Source organism: Centruroides vittatus, unplaced genomic scaffold, assembly GCF_030686945.1.
Source record: "Centruroides vittatus isolate TY-2023 unplaced genomic scaffold, ASM3068694v2 contig_425, whole genome shotgun sequence".
NCBI classification, from domain to species: Eukaryota; Metazoa; Arthropoda; class Arachnida; order Scorpiones; family Buthidae; genus Centruroides; species Centruroides vittatus.
The window spans coordinates 1-17130 of NW_027122231.1; the positions used below are offsets into that span (position 1 = coordinate 1).

General features: G+C 34.0%; 1 protein-coding gene across 1 annotated transcript; it reads right to left on the reverse strand.

Annotated features, from left to right (window-relative positions):
• Positions 1 to 6455: 6455 nt before the first annotated feature.
• Positions 6456 to 16915, reverse strand: LOC136976794 (cilia- and flagella-associated protein 91-like). Its single transcript, XM_067272163.1, has 5 exons — positions 16741 to 16915; positions 15263 to 15342; positions 13698 to 13924; positions 9638 to 9813; positions 6456 to 6669 (listed from the first exon to the last, which is right to left on the reverse strand). The coding sequence occupies exons 2-5, from the start codon at positions 15334 to 15336 to the stop codon at positions 6466 to 6468; spliced, it is 681 nt and encodes a 226-aa protein (XP_067128264.1). The 5' UTR covers positions 15337 to 15342; positions 16741 to 16915; the 3' UTR covers positions 6456 to 6465.
• Positions 16916 to 17130: the final 215 nt, after the last annotated feature.

Genomic DNA, 17130 nt, shown 5'->3' on the forward strand with positions numbered 1-17130 from the left:
TTAGATTTAATTAGTTTTAATAATTTTCTCTCCTTCTTAACCCTTCTTTCTAATTTCCTTTGTCCATTGTTCTGGCTTCTGGGAACGCGGGCTTCCCACTCCCCACCCACCAGGGGGTCGTGTGGAACAAAGAGTTCGAGTGGAGGACGAGTAAAATCTGGGTCATCGAAGAGTCACTTTTTCTCCGGCCGGACACGAGGAAGCACGGACGAGAACGGCGAGCTCGTGAGACGGAATTCTACGAGGGCCGAATAGAGAGCCGTGAGGTGAGGATCCGGACCGTAGAGTCAAAGACACTGACAAGAAATTATCCTAAAAGGTATTTTTACAACGTTGACGAACCCAGAGATACGCAGAATAAACCACCAGCCGGAATCGGAGTTCAGCGAGAACAAGGGTACCCCACTATCCTATCAATTCTTCTCACTTCCTACTTTTATACTTTTCTATCCTTTTAGGTTTAAGTTAGTTAAGAATCGCGCGGGTTTTATTGTTACAATCGGACAACAAGAGAAGTTGGACTGAGGGAATCCACAAAGAACTTATTTGTATATATTATTAATCGCGAAATTAAATTTGTTTTAATTGAATTCACGTGTCTGTGTATTCCTATCGCGCTTCACACTTTACATTGGCGTCCGCGACAGGATTCCCTCCTCGTTGATCCAATTCTCTGTATAGCTGTACTGATTATCAGCCATCGTTGTAAGTTATATGGAGGACAAAGGTACTCCCAGTATGAGTTTGGTGGCAGAAAGCCACAGTGAGAACCCCCCACTCGTGGTTACTGGATTCTTAGGGATGATCCCCACTTTCTCAAATTCGCCTAACGACACGGTAAATATAAATCAACTATTTAGAACCATTGATAATGTGGCTAAGTTAGCCCAATGGGGGGACGAGGTTAAGGTGGCTGCGTTGCAAGCTAAACTAAAAGGTGAACCATTAAACACTTTCTTTTGTTTATTGGAGCAATCGCCTGCACCAACGTTTAAGGAAATTGAGCAAGATCTAATTAAATGTTTCCAGAAGCACGAAGGGAAAGGAAGGGGCTTACTCGATCAATTACTAAATTTGAGGCAAGGAGGAAAGGAATTAGTCAGTGAGTATATCATTAGGACTAAAACCATAATGTCTAGGGCTATCCGGAGTAACCCAAATATCGTGACATTCAAAGATGAGATTATCAAGGAGAGGTTCATCAGGGGATTAGACATAAGTATCCGAAGTCACGTATGTCGCAGGGAACCTGCTACCTTAGAGAAAGCTTTCGAATGCGCTGAAAGGGAGGAAGAGCTAGAAAAGGAATGTAGTAATCCTAGAGACCTCAAAACGGTCTGTTATAACTCCCAAAGCGAAGTGGGTGCTGAATGTACTAGTCCTGAAGTAAACCCTGACAAGACTCCAAAAGATGAGGATCGGTTAGCCAATTTAGAAAAAGGGTTGAAAACCCTGTTCGAAATAGTTTCCAAGATGGCCGAAAACTCGACCCAGACTACTAAGTCGCCTAATATTAACAGCAGACTTTGTTTCGTTTGCAATAGCCCAAATCACTTGGCTAGGAAATGCCCCAAAAGAAATAGTCAGGATTTAAACTAGTCCGGGAACCTGATCAGGGTCAGTGTCGTGTTCCCATCCTCATCTTTAAACTGACCGAATTTTCATGTTCGGAGAGGGGACTCCCATTAATATGTGGCAGGGTAGTGGGGGTAGAGATTAAATTCTTAATTGACTCTGGTGCGGAAAGGTCTTTAGTTGATATAGCGCTGACTCAAAACGCGAAATTGGCTAAGTCCTTCCAGGTTGCAAGAAGGGGTGAGATCACCCATATCAGAGGTATCAACGGCACAATCTCCACATGTAAGGAAGTCCTAAAGGGATCGATAAGCTACAAGGATGAGATAATACCCGCTTCCCTTTGTTGTATGGAATTCCCGGATAGGCTAGAATACCAAGGGATCTTGGGGATGGATGTCATCAACTCAATCCCGTCATTGATAATTGATGGATGTACATTCATCAGTCGTGAAGCTAGAGTATTGAACCATAGTCCTCGCCCATCGATCATGTATTTCGATTGCTTAAGTAGTACTCTGGTTGGCACCGCCATAACTCCAGGAACTACAAAAATGAATGACGAAAATCAGGTGACTCGCGTCCTCGATAAGTATCCCGGTTTGTTTTCGGAGGGGGTCGAAGATTTGAAAGGCACCGATCTTTTTATGCACAGCCCTGAAATAGACACTAACCGGGTAATCAATACCCGTCAATACCGTATTCCGAATTGCTACCTTGCCGAGTTAAAAAAATTGACTGATGCATATCTTAAGGCAGGCATCATAGAGGAAAGCCATTCGGAATGGAATTCCCCCATCCATATTGTGAAGAAAACCTCGGGTGAAATCAGAATGACTTTGGACTTACGTAGGATTAATGACATAACGAAACCACAGGTGTTCCCGCTAAGTAGGGTGGACGAAATACTCACGACCTTCCATGGTAGCAAATACTTTTCCGTAATAGACCTCAAATCCGGTTACTTCCAGATCCCGCTTGACCCCAAGGTTAGGCATATATTTGCATTCACTACCCCTTGGTCCAAATATCAATTAACGCGTATCCCACAAGGGGGAAGAACAGCGGTCGGTTCTTTCAATATTGTATGTCACGTCTCCTCGCCCCCTTCATCGGAAACAAATGTTATGTATTTCAGGATGATATCATCCTTTTTTCCCCTTCTCTGGAGGAGCATTTAAAACTTCTTGATCAAGTGATAGGGATCTTACATAAGGCAAATCTGAAGCTCCACCCTACCAAAAGCAAATTTTGTGTTAGAGAAATTAAATATTTAGGTCACATCATTAGTAGTGATGGTATATACCCTGACCCAGGCAACGTCGAAGCAATTAAGGAATGTAAAACCCCGCGTAATGTCAAAGAGGTTCGCAGTTTCCTCGGAATGGTCGGTTTTTTCCGCAATTTCATCCCCAATTTTTCCGAGATGGCGCTGCCCATGACTGAACTAACAAAAAAAGGGAAACATTTTGTTTGGGACAGTAATTGTCAGTCCAAGTTTATGAGGTTCAAGGAAGTTTTATCAAACCCCCCCCTTTTGGCACACCCAGATTTCTCTTCTCCGTTTGTGCTATATACCGATGCCTCTGATAGTTGGCTAGGTGCCGTTTTGGGACAGCAACGGGATGAAGGCGTGGTCCCACTCGGATATTATAGCAGGAAGTTTAGGGGACCGGAATTGAGGTATTCAACGATCGAGAAGGAGTGCCTTGCGATTATTCTCTCTCTCCGGCACTTCAAATCGATAGTTCTAGGTCACGAAGTTTCGGTATATTCGGATCATAAGCCCTTATCTTACTTGAGGAGTATGAATAATCACAACGACAGATTAATGAGATGGGCCTTAGAATTGACGAATTACGATGTTACGATAGCTCATGTTAGGGGTAAACACAATCCGGTGGCCGACCTTTTGTCACGCCCGATATGTTGCGGAGAGAGACCTAACTTGGTCAACCAGTGTTTAGATGTGCATAGTCCCAGTTTCCACCATAGAGTAGTGGAATCACAAATGAAAGACGATTTTTTAAAAAAAATGAAACTAGGTCTTGCGAAGGCTCAAAGGAACATGCACCAGGGTCTTGCCGGAAAGGGTGTCCAGCCAGAATTCCAGTTGGAAGGAGGTGTGTTAGTCCACATTAAACCAGGAAGATATGGACTATATAACTGGAAGCGGATATGTGTAGGTCAGAAAATGGGTGAAGAGGTTGTTAGAGCGTTCCATGAGTCTGGCCTTGGGGGGCACTTGGGCATAGAGAAGACTTGTAATACCGTTGACAGGCATTACTACATACGGGGTCTACAATCGGTAGTCCGATCGGTAGTGAGGGTGTGTAGGACATGTCAGAGGTTTAATTTACACAAGGGAAAGGAGCCGTTCCAAGAAACAGAGTTAGCTGGCTTCCCTTTTCAGAAGGTAGCTATAGATATAGTCGGCCCACTCATGGTTACTCCCAGCGGAAATCGGTACATTCTATCTATCATTGACGTTTTCACCAGGTATTCTGAAGCAATTCCTATTAAGGACCAGACTGCAAAGAACGTAGCAGACGCCATATTCCAGCATGTGATATGCCGTTACGGTTGCCCCGAAATTATTATCTCAGACCGGGGGGCTAATTTCACTTCTTCCACGTTTCAGGAATTATGTGGCATACTCCGTATCAAACATAAAATCACTACTGCTTACCGTCCGTGTGCGAACTCGGTTTGTGAGCGGTTTAATAAGTCTATATGTAGTATTATAGCTCGGATCTCCAGAGGAAGTAATGGGAAGTGGGATGAGCATCTTGCTCAGGCAGTGTTTGCTTATAATAACGCCACTCATGCATCCACCGGCGAATCCCCTGCCTTCCTTCTCTTCGGTTTTGACCCCAGGTTACCTCAGGTCTTTCCGACGGGCGTGCCGGCCCACCATAATTTGCATGATTATCGGAGGGAGCTGTTAGAAAAATTGAACACTGTTCGTAACTTGGCTTATTCACGGAGCAGGCAAAACAACTTAAAGAATAGGGAGCGGTGCAATATAAAAAGGAAAGGGCGTGGCTTTAGTGTTGGTGAGAGAGTGTGGCTGTTACGCAAGCACCAGGGTAGGAAGTTCGGAAAATTTTCCCCTAAGTATTCGGGTCCTTTCCGTATTACGAGAATTTTAGGTCCAGTAACCGCAGAGTTGGGTGGTAGTGATGGAAAGAAAAATTGTATTGTGCATTTCGATCGTTTGAAACCATATTATTCATATGCTGTATATAAAGGTCGAAACCATTACCGACCCAACAACAATGATTCCCCGGATATGTCTGATGATGATGGAGGTGATGAGATTGCATTACAGTACAGGAGACAGCCGATGATACCTATCAGGCGGCAAGAAGACGATGCATCACCAGAGAATCCCCTTGAATCGGATGACGAGCATCAAGCTGTTCCCGCAAGCGAGGGTCGATACCACCTTCGGAAAAGGAGAGTAGATTACTACAAACTCCATCATGGACTTTGAGCCTTTCCGATGGGGCGTATGTGGCTGTACGCCATATTTTTGTACATATGAATTTTAGATTTAATTAGTTTTAATAATTTTCTCTCCTTCTTAACCCTTCTTTCTAATTTCCTTTGTCCATTGTTCTGGCTTCTGGGAACGCGGGCTTCCCACTCCCCACCCACCAGGGGGTCGTGTGGAACAAAGAGTTCGAGTGGAGGACGAGTAAAATCTGGGTCATCGAAGAGTCACTTTTTCTCCGGCCGGACACGAGGAAGCACGGACGAGAACGGCGAGCTCGTGAGACGGAATTCTACGAGGGCCGAATAGAGAGCCGTGAGGTGAGGATCCGGACCGTAGAGTCAAAGACACTGACAAGAAATTATCCTAAAAGGTATTTTTACAACGTTGACGAACCCAGAGATACGCAGAATAAACCACCAGCCGGAATCGGAGTTCAGCGAGAACAAGGGTACCCCACTATCCTATCAATTCTTCTCACTTCCTACTTTTATACTTTTCTATCCTTTTAGGTTTAAGTTAGTTAAGAATCGCGCGGGTTTTATTGTTACAATCGGACAACAAGAGAAGTTGGACTGAGGGAATCCACAAAGAACTTATTTGTATATATTATTAATCGCGAAATTAAATTTGTTTTAATTGAATTCACGTGTCTGTGTATTCCAATCGCGCTTCACACTTCACAGAATCCAACTTATCTTTTCACAAACAGCTGCTGGTTGTGGTCCATCTTATACAATAATAAATGCATCAAGTTTCTTAGTACTTCTACACTGTGCCACAGAATATCCCAACTGCTATGACAGTGCACACACATTACTGAAACCTGTAACATTATTCATTGACTATTTAACAACAGCAAGAAACAAAATCCATTGACCTTTTTCTTTGAGAAGCAATGATTTTAAGGATGCAATCCTTGTTCACTGGAATTTCTCTATGGATTGTCAGATGTGCCAATCCATTCAATCTTGTTTGTTCAACTGTTTTGAAAATAAGTTCGAAGTCTTTAAAGTGGAAATGATCTTTTAACAACAATGGATTTAGGGTGTGCATAGAATATGGCTGCATCTCCCTTTTGGGGTTGGTAATTTATTATTTTAATATTATAATATTTCTTTAGGCCTTCATAAATGCAAATTGAAGTGTAAGAAAGTGCATTGCTGTTATTTTGTAGTTATTTATTTCTTAGTTCTGGCATTATTAAAATATACACTTTGTTATATGCAATTTCTTTTAATTAATAATTTAAATAATTATCTTAAGTAAATAATTATGTAGAATATAAAATATCTTTCAGAATTAAATTCTTTATCAAAATTTTATATAAATTATTAAAATCTATGAAATATTAATATAAATAAACTGTGATTATCATAAACATTTTCATAATTTTAATAAGTAAAAAATTGAAGAACATTCATTATACCTCTGTAAGCATTTCTTTGCAATTTTTCAAATTTTTCATTTTTTGATTTTTCACATTCAATCCATTTATTAATTAGTTGTTGAAATTTCTTTTCTCGAAGATATTTATATTTATCACTTAATGCTTTTTCAAATTTTTCAATGTCATTTTGTTGTAATAATTCAATTTCCTATTTAAAAAATTTTTTTAATTAAAAATAATAATATAGATATTTTTAAACCTATTAAATATATATTTTAAAAAATTTTAACCTAATAACATTTCTATCAAAAATAGAACTAATACATTCTTAATTTTCTTTATGAATAAAAAGAAATCAAATTTTTCTGTATTTCTAAAATGAATTACCTAAATTATATTTTATTTTTATTGTAATATGAAAATTTTCAAATAATATAATCATACATTAAGGTTTATATTTAAATATGTTGCTCAAAACAATTTGGGAAATTTTTTTAACTGTTTCTACTCTGCAGGCACTAAGAGATCTTTTTTGTTTGTCAATCATGAATTCAATCACACCTATAATATGCAAGTAAAGGGTAAAATACAAGAGAACCAGGTCAAATGACAATCTCTCATCAAAATTTCTCATCTGGTTCAAATGCAAATGTAAAGTCACCTAGAACAGCAGGCTAATACCTTTTGCCATCTTGATTATCCAACCATCAAATGAAGGAATATTATGATATCAGATTCATTTTATAATGAAATTATGAATTTCAAACTGGAATAAGTTGTTTTGACATGATTGTTATAGCTAGCCATAACAATCTTTTTTTATTACTACAATATTGCATAAATTTGAACTTTTGATAGAATGCCAATCTATGAATACATTTTGAATAGTAGAGATCATAATTGTAATCTTGTATGTATATATTTATTAACCATTCTCATGGTTAGTGAAGAGTCAGTGACAAACCTCATCCAGGATTCACAATTGCTCTGGAGATTATGAAAACAAGTTACCAGTGACAAAAGAAAAGATTTTCTTTTAACTCTCCGTTTTACAGGCACTAAGAGGGTCTTTTTAGCAAGTCCATTGTAGATAGGTTTGGCCAGATCCACAATGGGGCAGCCAGATGGTGAGGAATGGGGCCTGACATATGTCTTTTTGGGGGTGAAAGATCCCCAAAAAAATTCCTGGGCACTTTCGACCTCTCCAGATTTGATCCCAGATCGCCCAGAGCAGTAGGCTACCACCTATCAGCTTGGTCATCCAGCACAAAGAAGAAAGTAAAAATAAAGAGAATTGGGAGTTCAGGTTGAGAGCTGGAGAGATATAGAAAGAAAGGAGGAGCAAGAAAAAGAGTTGGATTAAAGGTAGTTTGTATTTTGAGTTGTTGAGCATATTTTTTTATTTGATTGTCCCATATATATATATATATGTGGTGCTCCACTGCTATGGTTATTTAATTGTATTAAGTTTGTAAAATTATGTAATCACGTTCAGTTTATTAAAGAATGTTGTATCAGGTTTTTATTGTTACAAGTAACGTAATGTCATGCATTCCGTATCGCCTTTTGGGGTCACAGCAGTCATGATTGTGGATTGGTCAAGAAAGAATCACATGAGTGGAGAAGTTCCCGGATGGCAAAGTTATAAAAGTGTGTGACAGAATTCCTTTTTCTTTGGATTCTTCAGATGGGATTGGACTCTAGAGCTTCCACCTGCACTGAAGGGAGAGAAGATCAGGGTAAGGATGGAACAGGAAACATAGGAGATTGGGCCACTATGTGCAAAGGACAATCCAAACCCATCGAGTAAGATTTTTATTCCTACTGTAGTGTAAGAGTATACTTAAGAACCAGGTTTACTCATTCAGACATTTATTTCGTCAATTCGGCCTTTTATTTTATTGTTTGTTAAACCAAGTGACGACCACATATTGTCTAACAAAGATTTTTGAATTCAGCTAAGTAATCATAATAAGAAAATACAACAACATGGTGTACCAGCTTGTAATAATTGTATATATATTAGGAATAATCGTGTAGTAATAGTATTAGGGTTTGACTTAGAATTACCTATGTAATAGTAGATAAGATCAAGATAACTGTATAACCAATAAGGACATTGTATTAGATTTTGAGCTGATTTGTCATGTTTTTTTTTTTTTTATTAATATTAAATTTGGTCCCATCAATATGTTTCTTTTGTTTTGTAACGTCCTCAATTCATTACCCCACAAATAGACTAGATATCCTTTGATATATCTAAGTCACTACATATATTATTTTACTTGTAGAACCCTTTTTTATTTGTGCATCTTGTAGGAAAAAATGCAAAATGCACAAATAATGTTGGGTGCTCATGCTTCATTCGGCAATTAATTTTTTTTTTAACCATTAGAACAACCTATTGCTCTATCCTGTATTCTGAATTCCAGGTGTTTTTGCTAATTACAAATTAATAAGAAGGCTTTTTGTAATATATTTCTAACATTAATAAATTTAAACACTATTTAAATAATAAATTAATAATCACTTTCATTTTTGATAAAACCATTGATTTCAACAGGTCCCTGATGATAATTTAATTTAATTTTTATGTATTCTATATTTTTGTGGATAATCATATTTTAATCAATACATAAAATAATTTGAAACTACAGTAGAGCGTCGATAAGTGGAACGTCGGTAAGTGGAATGGCCGGAAAGTGGAACGATTTTCAGTCGGACTGTGTTGTGCTGAATCGAATGTTTTTGATACTAAATTTACTTCTAAAGTATAATTTTCATGTTTTTATATTCTTCAATATATTTATTTTGTTTGTACAAAATGCAGAAATAATTTTTAACGATACGATAGACTCGATGATTATTATAAAAATTTTCGTTAGGCTTAAAATCGACGAAAATTCAACACGAAGCGACACGCAACGGAGAAAAATTCAACAGGAAGCGATACGCAACGGAGAAAAATTTGAACATCGGACAGGTTAATGTATTTTTTCGTACAAAGTCGGAAACTGGAACAAATCATTAACTGGAAGGACCCCAGTCCCCAATTGGTTCCACTTATCGACGCTCTACTGTATAATTATATATATTTCTCAGTATTCATTAACTATATTTCAAACATTTCAATATGTTGATAAAGTATAAAAAATAATTTAAAACATTGTCAATACGTTTTCTCGAATAAGCCAATCTTCTCTTTCTTGCCTTTCAATTATTTTGAAACGTTTTTCTAAAGCCAATTTTCTATTTTGCTTCTCTAAACATAATAATAATTCTTCTTCAACTTTTCTTTTACGTAGCCTGTCAATCATATCAATTTCTAACTGGCCAGCAGGTAAGCCATCACCTTTTTAAAAATAAAAACAAGTAACAAATCATTAATTCCAAAAACTTTTAAAGTCAACAATATAGTTTTTGCTAGATTTTACAATTTCCAAATATTATAAATCAATGTTCAAAACAAATACTGTAATATATCATTTTGATGTACTGTACATATAAAATATACAATATAAATAATTTACACTGTAATTATTAATGGCATTTAATAATGTAATCAATATAAGAATGTAAAAACTGGCCTAATAAAATTTTGTAAGATCATTAAAAATACATGTTACATGAATTTTATGATTGATTCTACAAAATATTTAATCAAATATAGGATTACTTTACAAAATTATTAGAAAATTTGCAATATATATAAACTAGCAAATACAACATAACTCTTAAGAAATATATATTTTAAAATATAAACAATATTCACATATATTTATCAAATGTTTCAAGCATACTATCTATCTTTGTTAGAGTAATAAGTAATACATTATTCTCACTCTATACATTGATAATTAACTAACAATAATTTATGTATGAATCTAAAATACTTTCATAGTAACTGTTTTGTTTTTATGTCTTGGTCATTTCAACTGTGAAAAATATAATTAATACTAAATGTTTAATATTTTAACTCAACAATTTACTTCAATATTAATTTTATATTGGTATATTTTTGCATACTTTATTGTAGAGATAAAGTTTACTAAATTGTACAACCATGTAAATAAATATCCCTTAGTGAATAAATATACAGTATGAATGAGACAAAGAAAATGGAAATTGGAATTTATGAGTCATTGAGTCATCTAATCTGGAGTACACAGGAATTTCATTCTCTTTGCACTCATGATTAGAATAATTTGTTCTTCTAAATATGATTTAGTGTGTAGTTCCCAATGCGTACTTGTGGTGGGAACTTAATAAAATTACTTATACAAAACCTGTAACAATAAATGGGACGAAACAACCTAGATCGCATGTAATATTCACCAAATACCTCTCCTTCTTTTGCGTAACAACTCCAAATGGTCTTGCGGATGCTCCAAAATCAAAAATGAATAGTTCAGCCAGTTGAATCTAGTCGTAATTACAGTTTATAGTCTGTCTACCATTGAAATATTGCAAACAATATCCAATGGAAACGAATTCACAACTTGTTTCTACTTAGACTCTCACACACCTGCATGTTAACTCATTCTCAGCCACAATCCAACCCCTTCTCCTCCAAAAGGAACACATCAAAAGAGAGTTCATGAATGCTGGGAAAGGTCTTAAATACCCCTCATCAAAGGTTAGGAGGAGTGAGTAGCTCCCCCTAATATGAACCAATTCGTGAAAATTAAAATAAAAAAAGCAAAAACAACAAAAATATATATAAAACAAAAAGTGGTGTGACAACACCACAAGTGCTTGTTGTATTGAATGTTTTGTTTTGCTGGGAGGCAGTGGCATGCCATCCATGGAAGTTGTGGAAGCACCGCTTCCATTGTATTTTCTAAAATATAAATACATATTGTGTGATTATTTTCATATTTTAATGTACTTTGAATTACTTAAAATAATATTTTATTATAACTGCATTATGTATTTTATTACAAATTTTTATACATGTGAAAAACAATGATTATATTCAAATATACAATAGCAATCTTAACTCGTATATGCATATTCCCAATGGAAGTGCCGTACTGTCGAATATGGGACAGCTTCCATGGTGAAAATATCTGAATGGCGTAAAGCAACCAGATTACAGGCATTCGTGCATGTGCTTTACAGAGCACCAACTTCTCGTGGTTTAGCTGATGGATGCTACACATCCAAATATTGAATAACGTTTCTAACAATTCTATCCATTAGCCATTTGTATGGAGCTATTTGACTAAGTGCATTGTTTTAAGATTTAAAAAGTAAAGAATATTTTGTTATTTTTATGCACGTTTCTTTAGAAAGCTATATTTAATCATAATTTTCTTTTAATTATAATTACATTGACAGATTTTCAGACATAAAATCTTTAGAATTTTTATCTTTAGAACTTTTAGATGTTGACAATTTTACGAAATTTTTTAAATGTTACAAAAAACAATTTTCCCAAGCGAGTTTTAATTCTTTAAGTAAATTGTATGGAGAATTTTTTGATTTATCTAAATTATGTAGTGAATTGCAATATTTATATTCGTGTCCAGACTATATTGGCAAGTCACTCTTAGACATAAAAAATATTATAATTAATGTCGATCTGAACAAAGATGTACTAAAAGAATTATATGATTTAGTAACATTAATTTTTATGGTACCATCTACCAGTGCGTCTGTTGAGTGCAGTTTTTCGACCATGAAGCAAATTCATATATTGGCCAGGAACACTCACTCAGAGAAAAAATTGTCATTGCTAGCGTTGCTTTCGATAGAAAAAGTGCTTTTAAATATGTGGATGGAGTCGACGACAAGCGACTTTTATGATAAAGTAATTAACGACTTTGCGGAAAAAAAATGCTGAATAGAGTTAGTTTATAAAAATAAATTACAACTTTTTCTACCATTGTTTGTATCATGCCAATTTGTATTATGTATTATTTGTATTTTAGAATTAAAATAAATAAATAGTTTATTTTTGTCATTTGCAGTATTTGTTTAAAATTTTTATGGAAATGTGAGGTTCTAGACAAGTCTGAACCATCACGAAAGACATGAAAAAATGGTTAATTTAGAGAAAAATTTATTAGTTTAAAAAAAATAGGAAAAAATCGTTTGTAGTCAGACACCTATTTGTTTATATCAAACTGCGATGCAGAAACTAAATCGTGGAAGGAAGTCATCCTATGATCAGTGGAAGTTCAAATTCATCTTCGATTTCAGACCTTTCTCGCGTTCCAGGTAGGAGTCCTGTTACGCTTAGTAACGAGGGGCCAGCCACTCGAGAAGTGTGATTGAGGGAGAATGACCAATCAAAATGGATGAAAGAAAGAACCGAGGTTGATATAATCCCTGACAATCAAGGACACCTCGCACTCAGTTAACGTTCCGAATAACCAAAACGCTGTATGTCAACATGCAAAACAAGCAATTTCTCATCTATTGTGCCAATTTGTAACCTGTGCCACTTCAGACAGACTGTGTCACTGACACCAACAGACAAAGTCTCCCCACCTGGCTTTTGGACTTGTCAATGCCTCTGCCCTGGGGCCACCTTTGATCGGCGATCAAAGAACCTCATCGATAAAATTTGATTTTGTTCCGTTTGAGAGAAAAATTTAATTTCCTATGTGACTGCAGTCTTGTTAAATCTAAACATCTTAGAAAGAACATCTTAACAAGACTGAGAGAAAAACTGATTTTATTTTTATTTTAACTAAAGAGAAAGTAGTAAATATTTTAATTTTTATTATAACCATCATAGTGCAAAACTAATTTATGATTACTTGACATACAAGAATTCAATACAATGAGCTGCTTTATTTTATCTCTCTTCCCAGTAGTGGCATGCCATGACATTTGATGATAGGGAAGCTGTGTTTCTGTAAGAAGCCGACTTCCAGGGGAAATCAGTTAATTGCGCATCAGTGATGGTCTAGGATCCATTCGTATGTGGATGGTAGCAGAGGAGACAAAGATGACAAGTATCTAACAAAACCATTTATTTTAACATAAAATAAACTTACACTATGTACAAAGTAGTTTGCTTTAGGACAATCAGCTGTTCAAACATCCTGGACATGAAATTATTTATTTCAGGGAAAATTTCATGTGATTACTTTATATTATAAATTTAAAGAATTCTGATATGTCAGATGGAAAATTAATATCAATTTTGTAATTTAAAAAATATTTTGACTTCTATGTGTTACTATATCTCTAAATGCTTTAGATACAAAATAATGATAAACTTACCATGTTTTAAATTTTTAATCATTAAAACTTCAGGATCAATACTTGTTGGATAAACAAAATAAGGTGGATTCCATGGTTCTGTTTGAGTTTCTTCATCCCGAAATTTAGTTTGAGTAGCTTGTGAATATGGTCCACATAATGTGTAATCTAGTGTACTTGAAAGCTTTATAGGAAGTGTAAGTGAACCTAACTCACCAATATCATAAGAACGTCTTGATAAAATTGGCCTAGATTAAAAAATATGATATCAAAAATGACAAAATTTTTCAGTATTATAAATGTAATTTTATTTTCTAAAAATTGTTTTTAAAATATTAAAGAATTTGCTTTAATTTAAAGATACAGACAGAGAATAATATATTAAGTTCAATGAAAATTATCAGATATTATAAAATGTGATTGAATCAACTTATTTATTGTTTATGTAACTGAAGTATACAAGAGAATATAATACAGTTCCTAATCTCTTATTGAAATCTTGGATCAGATATGTTTTAGATTTTATGGGAGAAATAATAAATAATACGAAAATGAATAAAAAAAACTTTCTAAACTTAACAGCTATAAGTACTGCTTGAATGATTCATCTGATATAAAAGTCTTCTGAATGTTCTTAAATCTATACATCGATCTTGTAAAGGAGTCAATGTCCGATCATTAATTCTTGTTTTGGGGCGTTATTTTTATTTTGTTCTTTTCTTTTTCTTGGTTCCTTTTTTTTTGTTGTTACGGACAAACTCCCAAGCACCAATGACCAAAAGAACAAAAAAACGAAAATTTTTAACTTAGTTTGCATCGTTGCCCGATCCTGGAACATCATCCTATGTAAATTAGACAGTGCGGAGCTACACTGGATGAACAATTAAAAGCGGAACAGCCAGGACCAAAAGGAGAGAGAGCTTCAGGTGACCAAGGTGGTAAACGTCAGTGATAAGTTCGAGGAAATTGTGTTTGGCTGTACACTATTTATAGCTTGAGGAGGAGATAAAACGTTTTTCTTTATTATGAGAAAGGCTGTACAAGATTTTGATATTGTCTGTGGTTTGTGGAAATTATTAGTTTTAAATAAAGTCCTGGTCTGGTACTTGCCTCATTATTATGTAACCTATTGTTGTTTCCGAAAACGGTGAGTTACAATCTTAAGAAAATATTGAGTCTTTTAAAAAGATGGAAAACTTTTTAAAGACTTATTCTGACCTGTAGACCACTTGAAAGACAAAATTTCAAGTATCCATTATTTAGCAGTGCAGCAAATTATAGAATAAATGTCTGACTTGACATTAATACCTGTTTAGAAATTTGGCCAACTTTTTCTTCATTTTGTTAATCAATCCCTGGCTTGATTTTGAAACCTTTAAAATTTACATTTAACCTTAGTATTTTTAAAATTTATATATTACCATACTAATTCCACATTTATATATCATCATTTAACATTTCAATTATTTTTGTTTTCCAACTTAATGTATTCTTTACTCTAAATTGTATATTTTATTATTTATTATTGGAAAAAAAACATTAATATTCATTATATCTTAATTGAAAAACTTATTTAAAAAGCTTACTGTTGAATATATTTCCATCTATCTGCACCTGGAATTAAAGTAGACATCTGTTTTTCTTTAACACAAGAAACCATTTTATCCTGTAACATTTCAAATTTGTCCAAATTAATGTCAATTTGATAAAATATCAAAAACATTTAAATCATCAAACATAATAAAATATTAAAAGTTTTGTATTGACTCTTAATATGTGAAATTTATAATGTTATAAACAAATTTCTAAAAATTGAGAAAAAAATTTTTATAAAATGAAACCTATTAATTAATTTATTTCTAGAGTTTTAAAAATGGATATATTAGATATAGGTTATTCTATATCCATAAATATTTTTTCTCAAAACTTAAAAAAATTAAGAAGGGTTTTATGCAAAATAAAACTGGTACACCAAGCCAGTGGTGCACTCAGAATTTAATCTTGGGGGAGCCAAGGTGAACAGATAAGTGTTTTTTAGGTAAATTCAATAAAATTCCCACCTTATGTGACTGATAATTCATTAGTAGATAAATAGAAGACACAACACAATACAAAATAATGAATTAGGAAAAGATTTTTGGATAACTGTCTAGTGATTATTATTTTGGAGGGTGCCATGACTTCTTGGCCCCCCTCTAAATGCATCACTGCACTGAGCTATTAAATCTATTTACTTTTGTACAACAATTATAAAAGGTTGTCAACCTCTGCCTAGCATTTGCAAGTTATACACTCATCACAATTTAACAAGAGAAATAAATTGAGACATGACAGTTATGTTTTCCCTCAATTCTTATCTCTTGTTAATTCCCGACGACAGACATATGGCTGGAATGAAAAAATTTCTACAGTTTTCATTCACAGAAAAGCAGTCTAAATTAGATTCAAGAAGTTTCTTGAACAAATTTTGGTTAATGTTATCTATGGTTCCAAGATGGCGGCTTGTCTCTGATTCCAGCAAATAGAAGAAGGGAAACAGTGGAGATGCACGTTCTAACCTAACCTATTCTAATAAATTACCATAATTATTACCAATAAAATTATTAGAATAGGTTAGGTTAGATTAGAACGTGCGTCCCCTGTTTCCTTGCTGGAATCAGACGAGCCGCCATCTTGGAACCATAGGTAACATTAACCCAAATTTTATTTTAATATTTTTAAATTAATCACAAAAAATTCTGAATTTCTTTAATGAGTTGATAAATATTTTCCTAACTGAAGACAATATTGTAATTTACCAATAAAATTAACCTTAAAATTAATAAAATTAATTAAAATTAAAATTATGTGTAAGAAAAACCATGAATTAAATATATTTAAAATTATGGTATAATTTATATTTTATATTGCTTATATTGATACTTATTAAATGAATTTTCAGGTTTAATTCATATATTAATTATGATGTTACTGATGTAGAATATGGCAATATGTAAGAACTTATCAAAAATTATGAAAATTAAATATAATAATTTAAATAAATTAGTTTACACATGATTTATACCAAAGAAATTCTATTGTTGAACTTCTGATTTAAAATTATTTCTAGCTTTTTTCACAAATTTATTTGTAAATATCTTCCACCTGACAAATTCAAAACGGTTGTCATGGTAATAAATATAAACAAAAAGAATCGAGTGAATTTTATTCAAAACGCATTTTCGTATTATTTTAATTAATTATGAAAATTATATTCAAATCGTTGGACATTTTTAAAATATTTAATATAATCTGAAAATTATTAATTCCTATTATATTTTGAGATTTATAATATTTTTAAACGTTGGGTGTCACTAGTTATTCATCCGTTTTATAACATTTCATCCAATAAAATTGGCCCTTAACGCAAAATTTCCTCATAAGGAAGACCATGAAATCCAATAAAATTGGACTT

Bases quoted from the DNA above. Each gene is read 5' to 3' on its own strand.
- LOC136976794 (XM_067272163.1), bottom strand. From the start codon at position 15,336: ATGGTTTCTTGTGTTAAAGAAAAACAGATGTCTACTTTAATTCCAGGT. The intron at 13,925-15,262 runs GTAAGCTTTTTA...TTTTTAATCTAG, and splicing joins AGATGGAAATATATTCAACA to GCCAATTTTATCAAGACGTT. The intron at 6,670-9,637 runs GTATTGACAATG...TTTTTTAAATAG, and splicing joins ATTGGCTTATTCGAGAAAAC to GAAATTGAATTATTACAACA.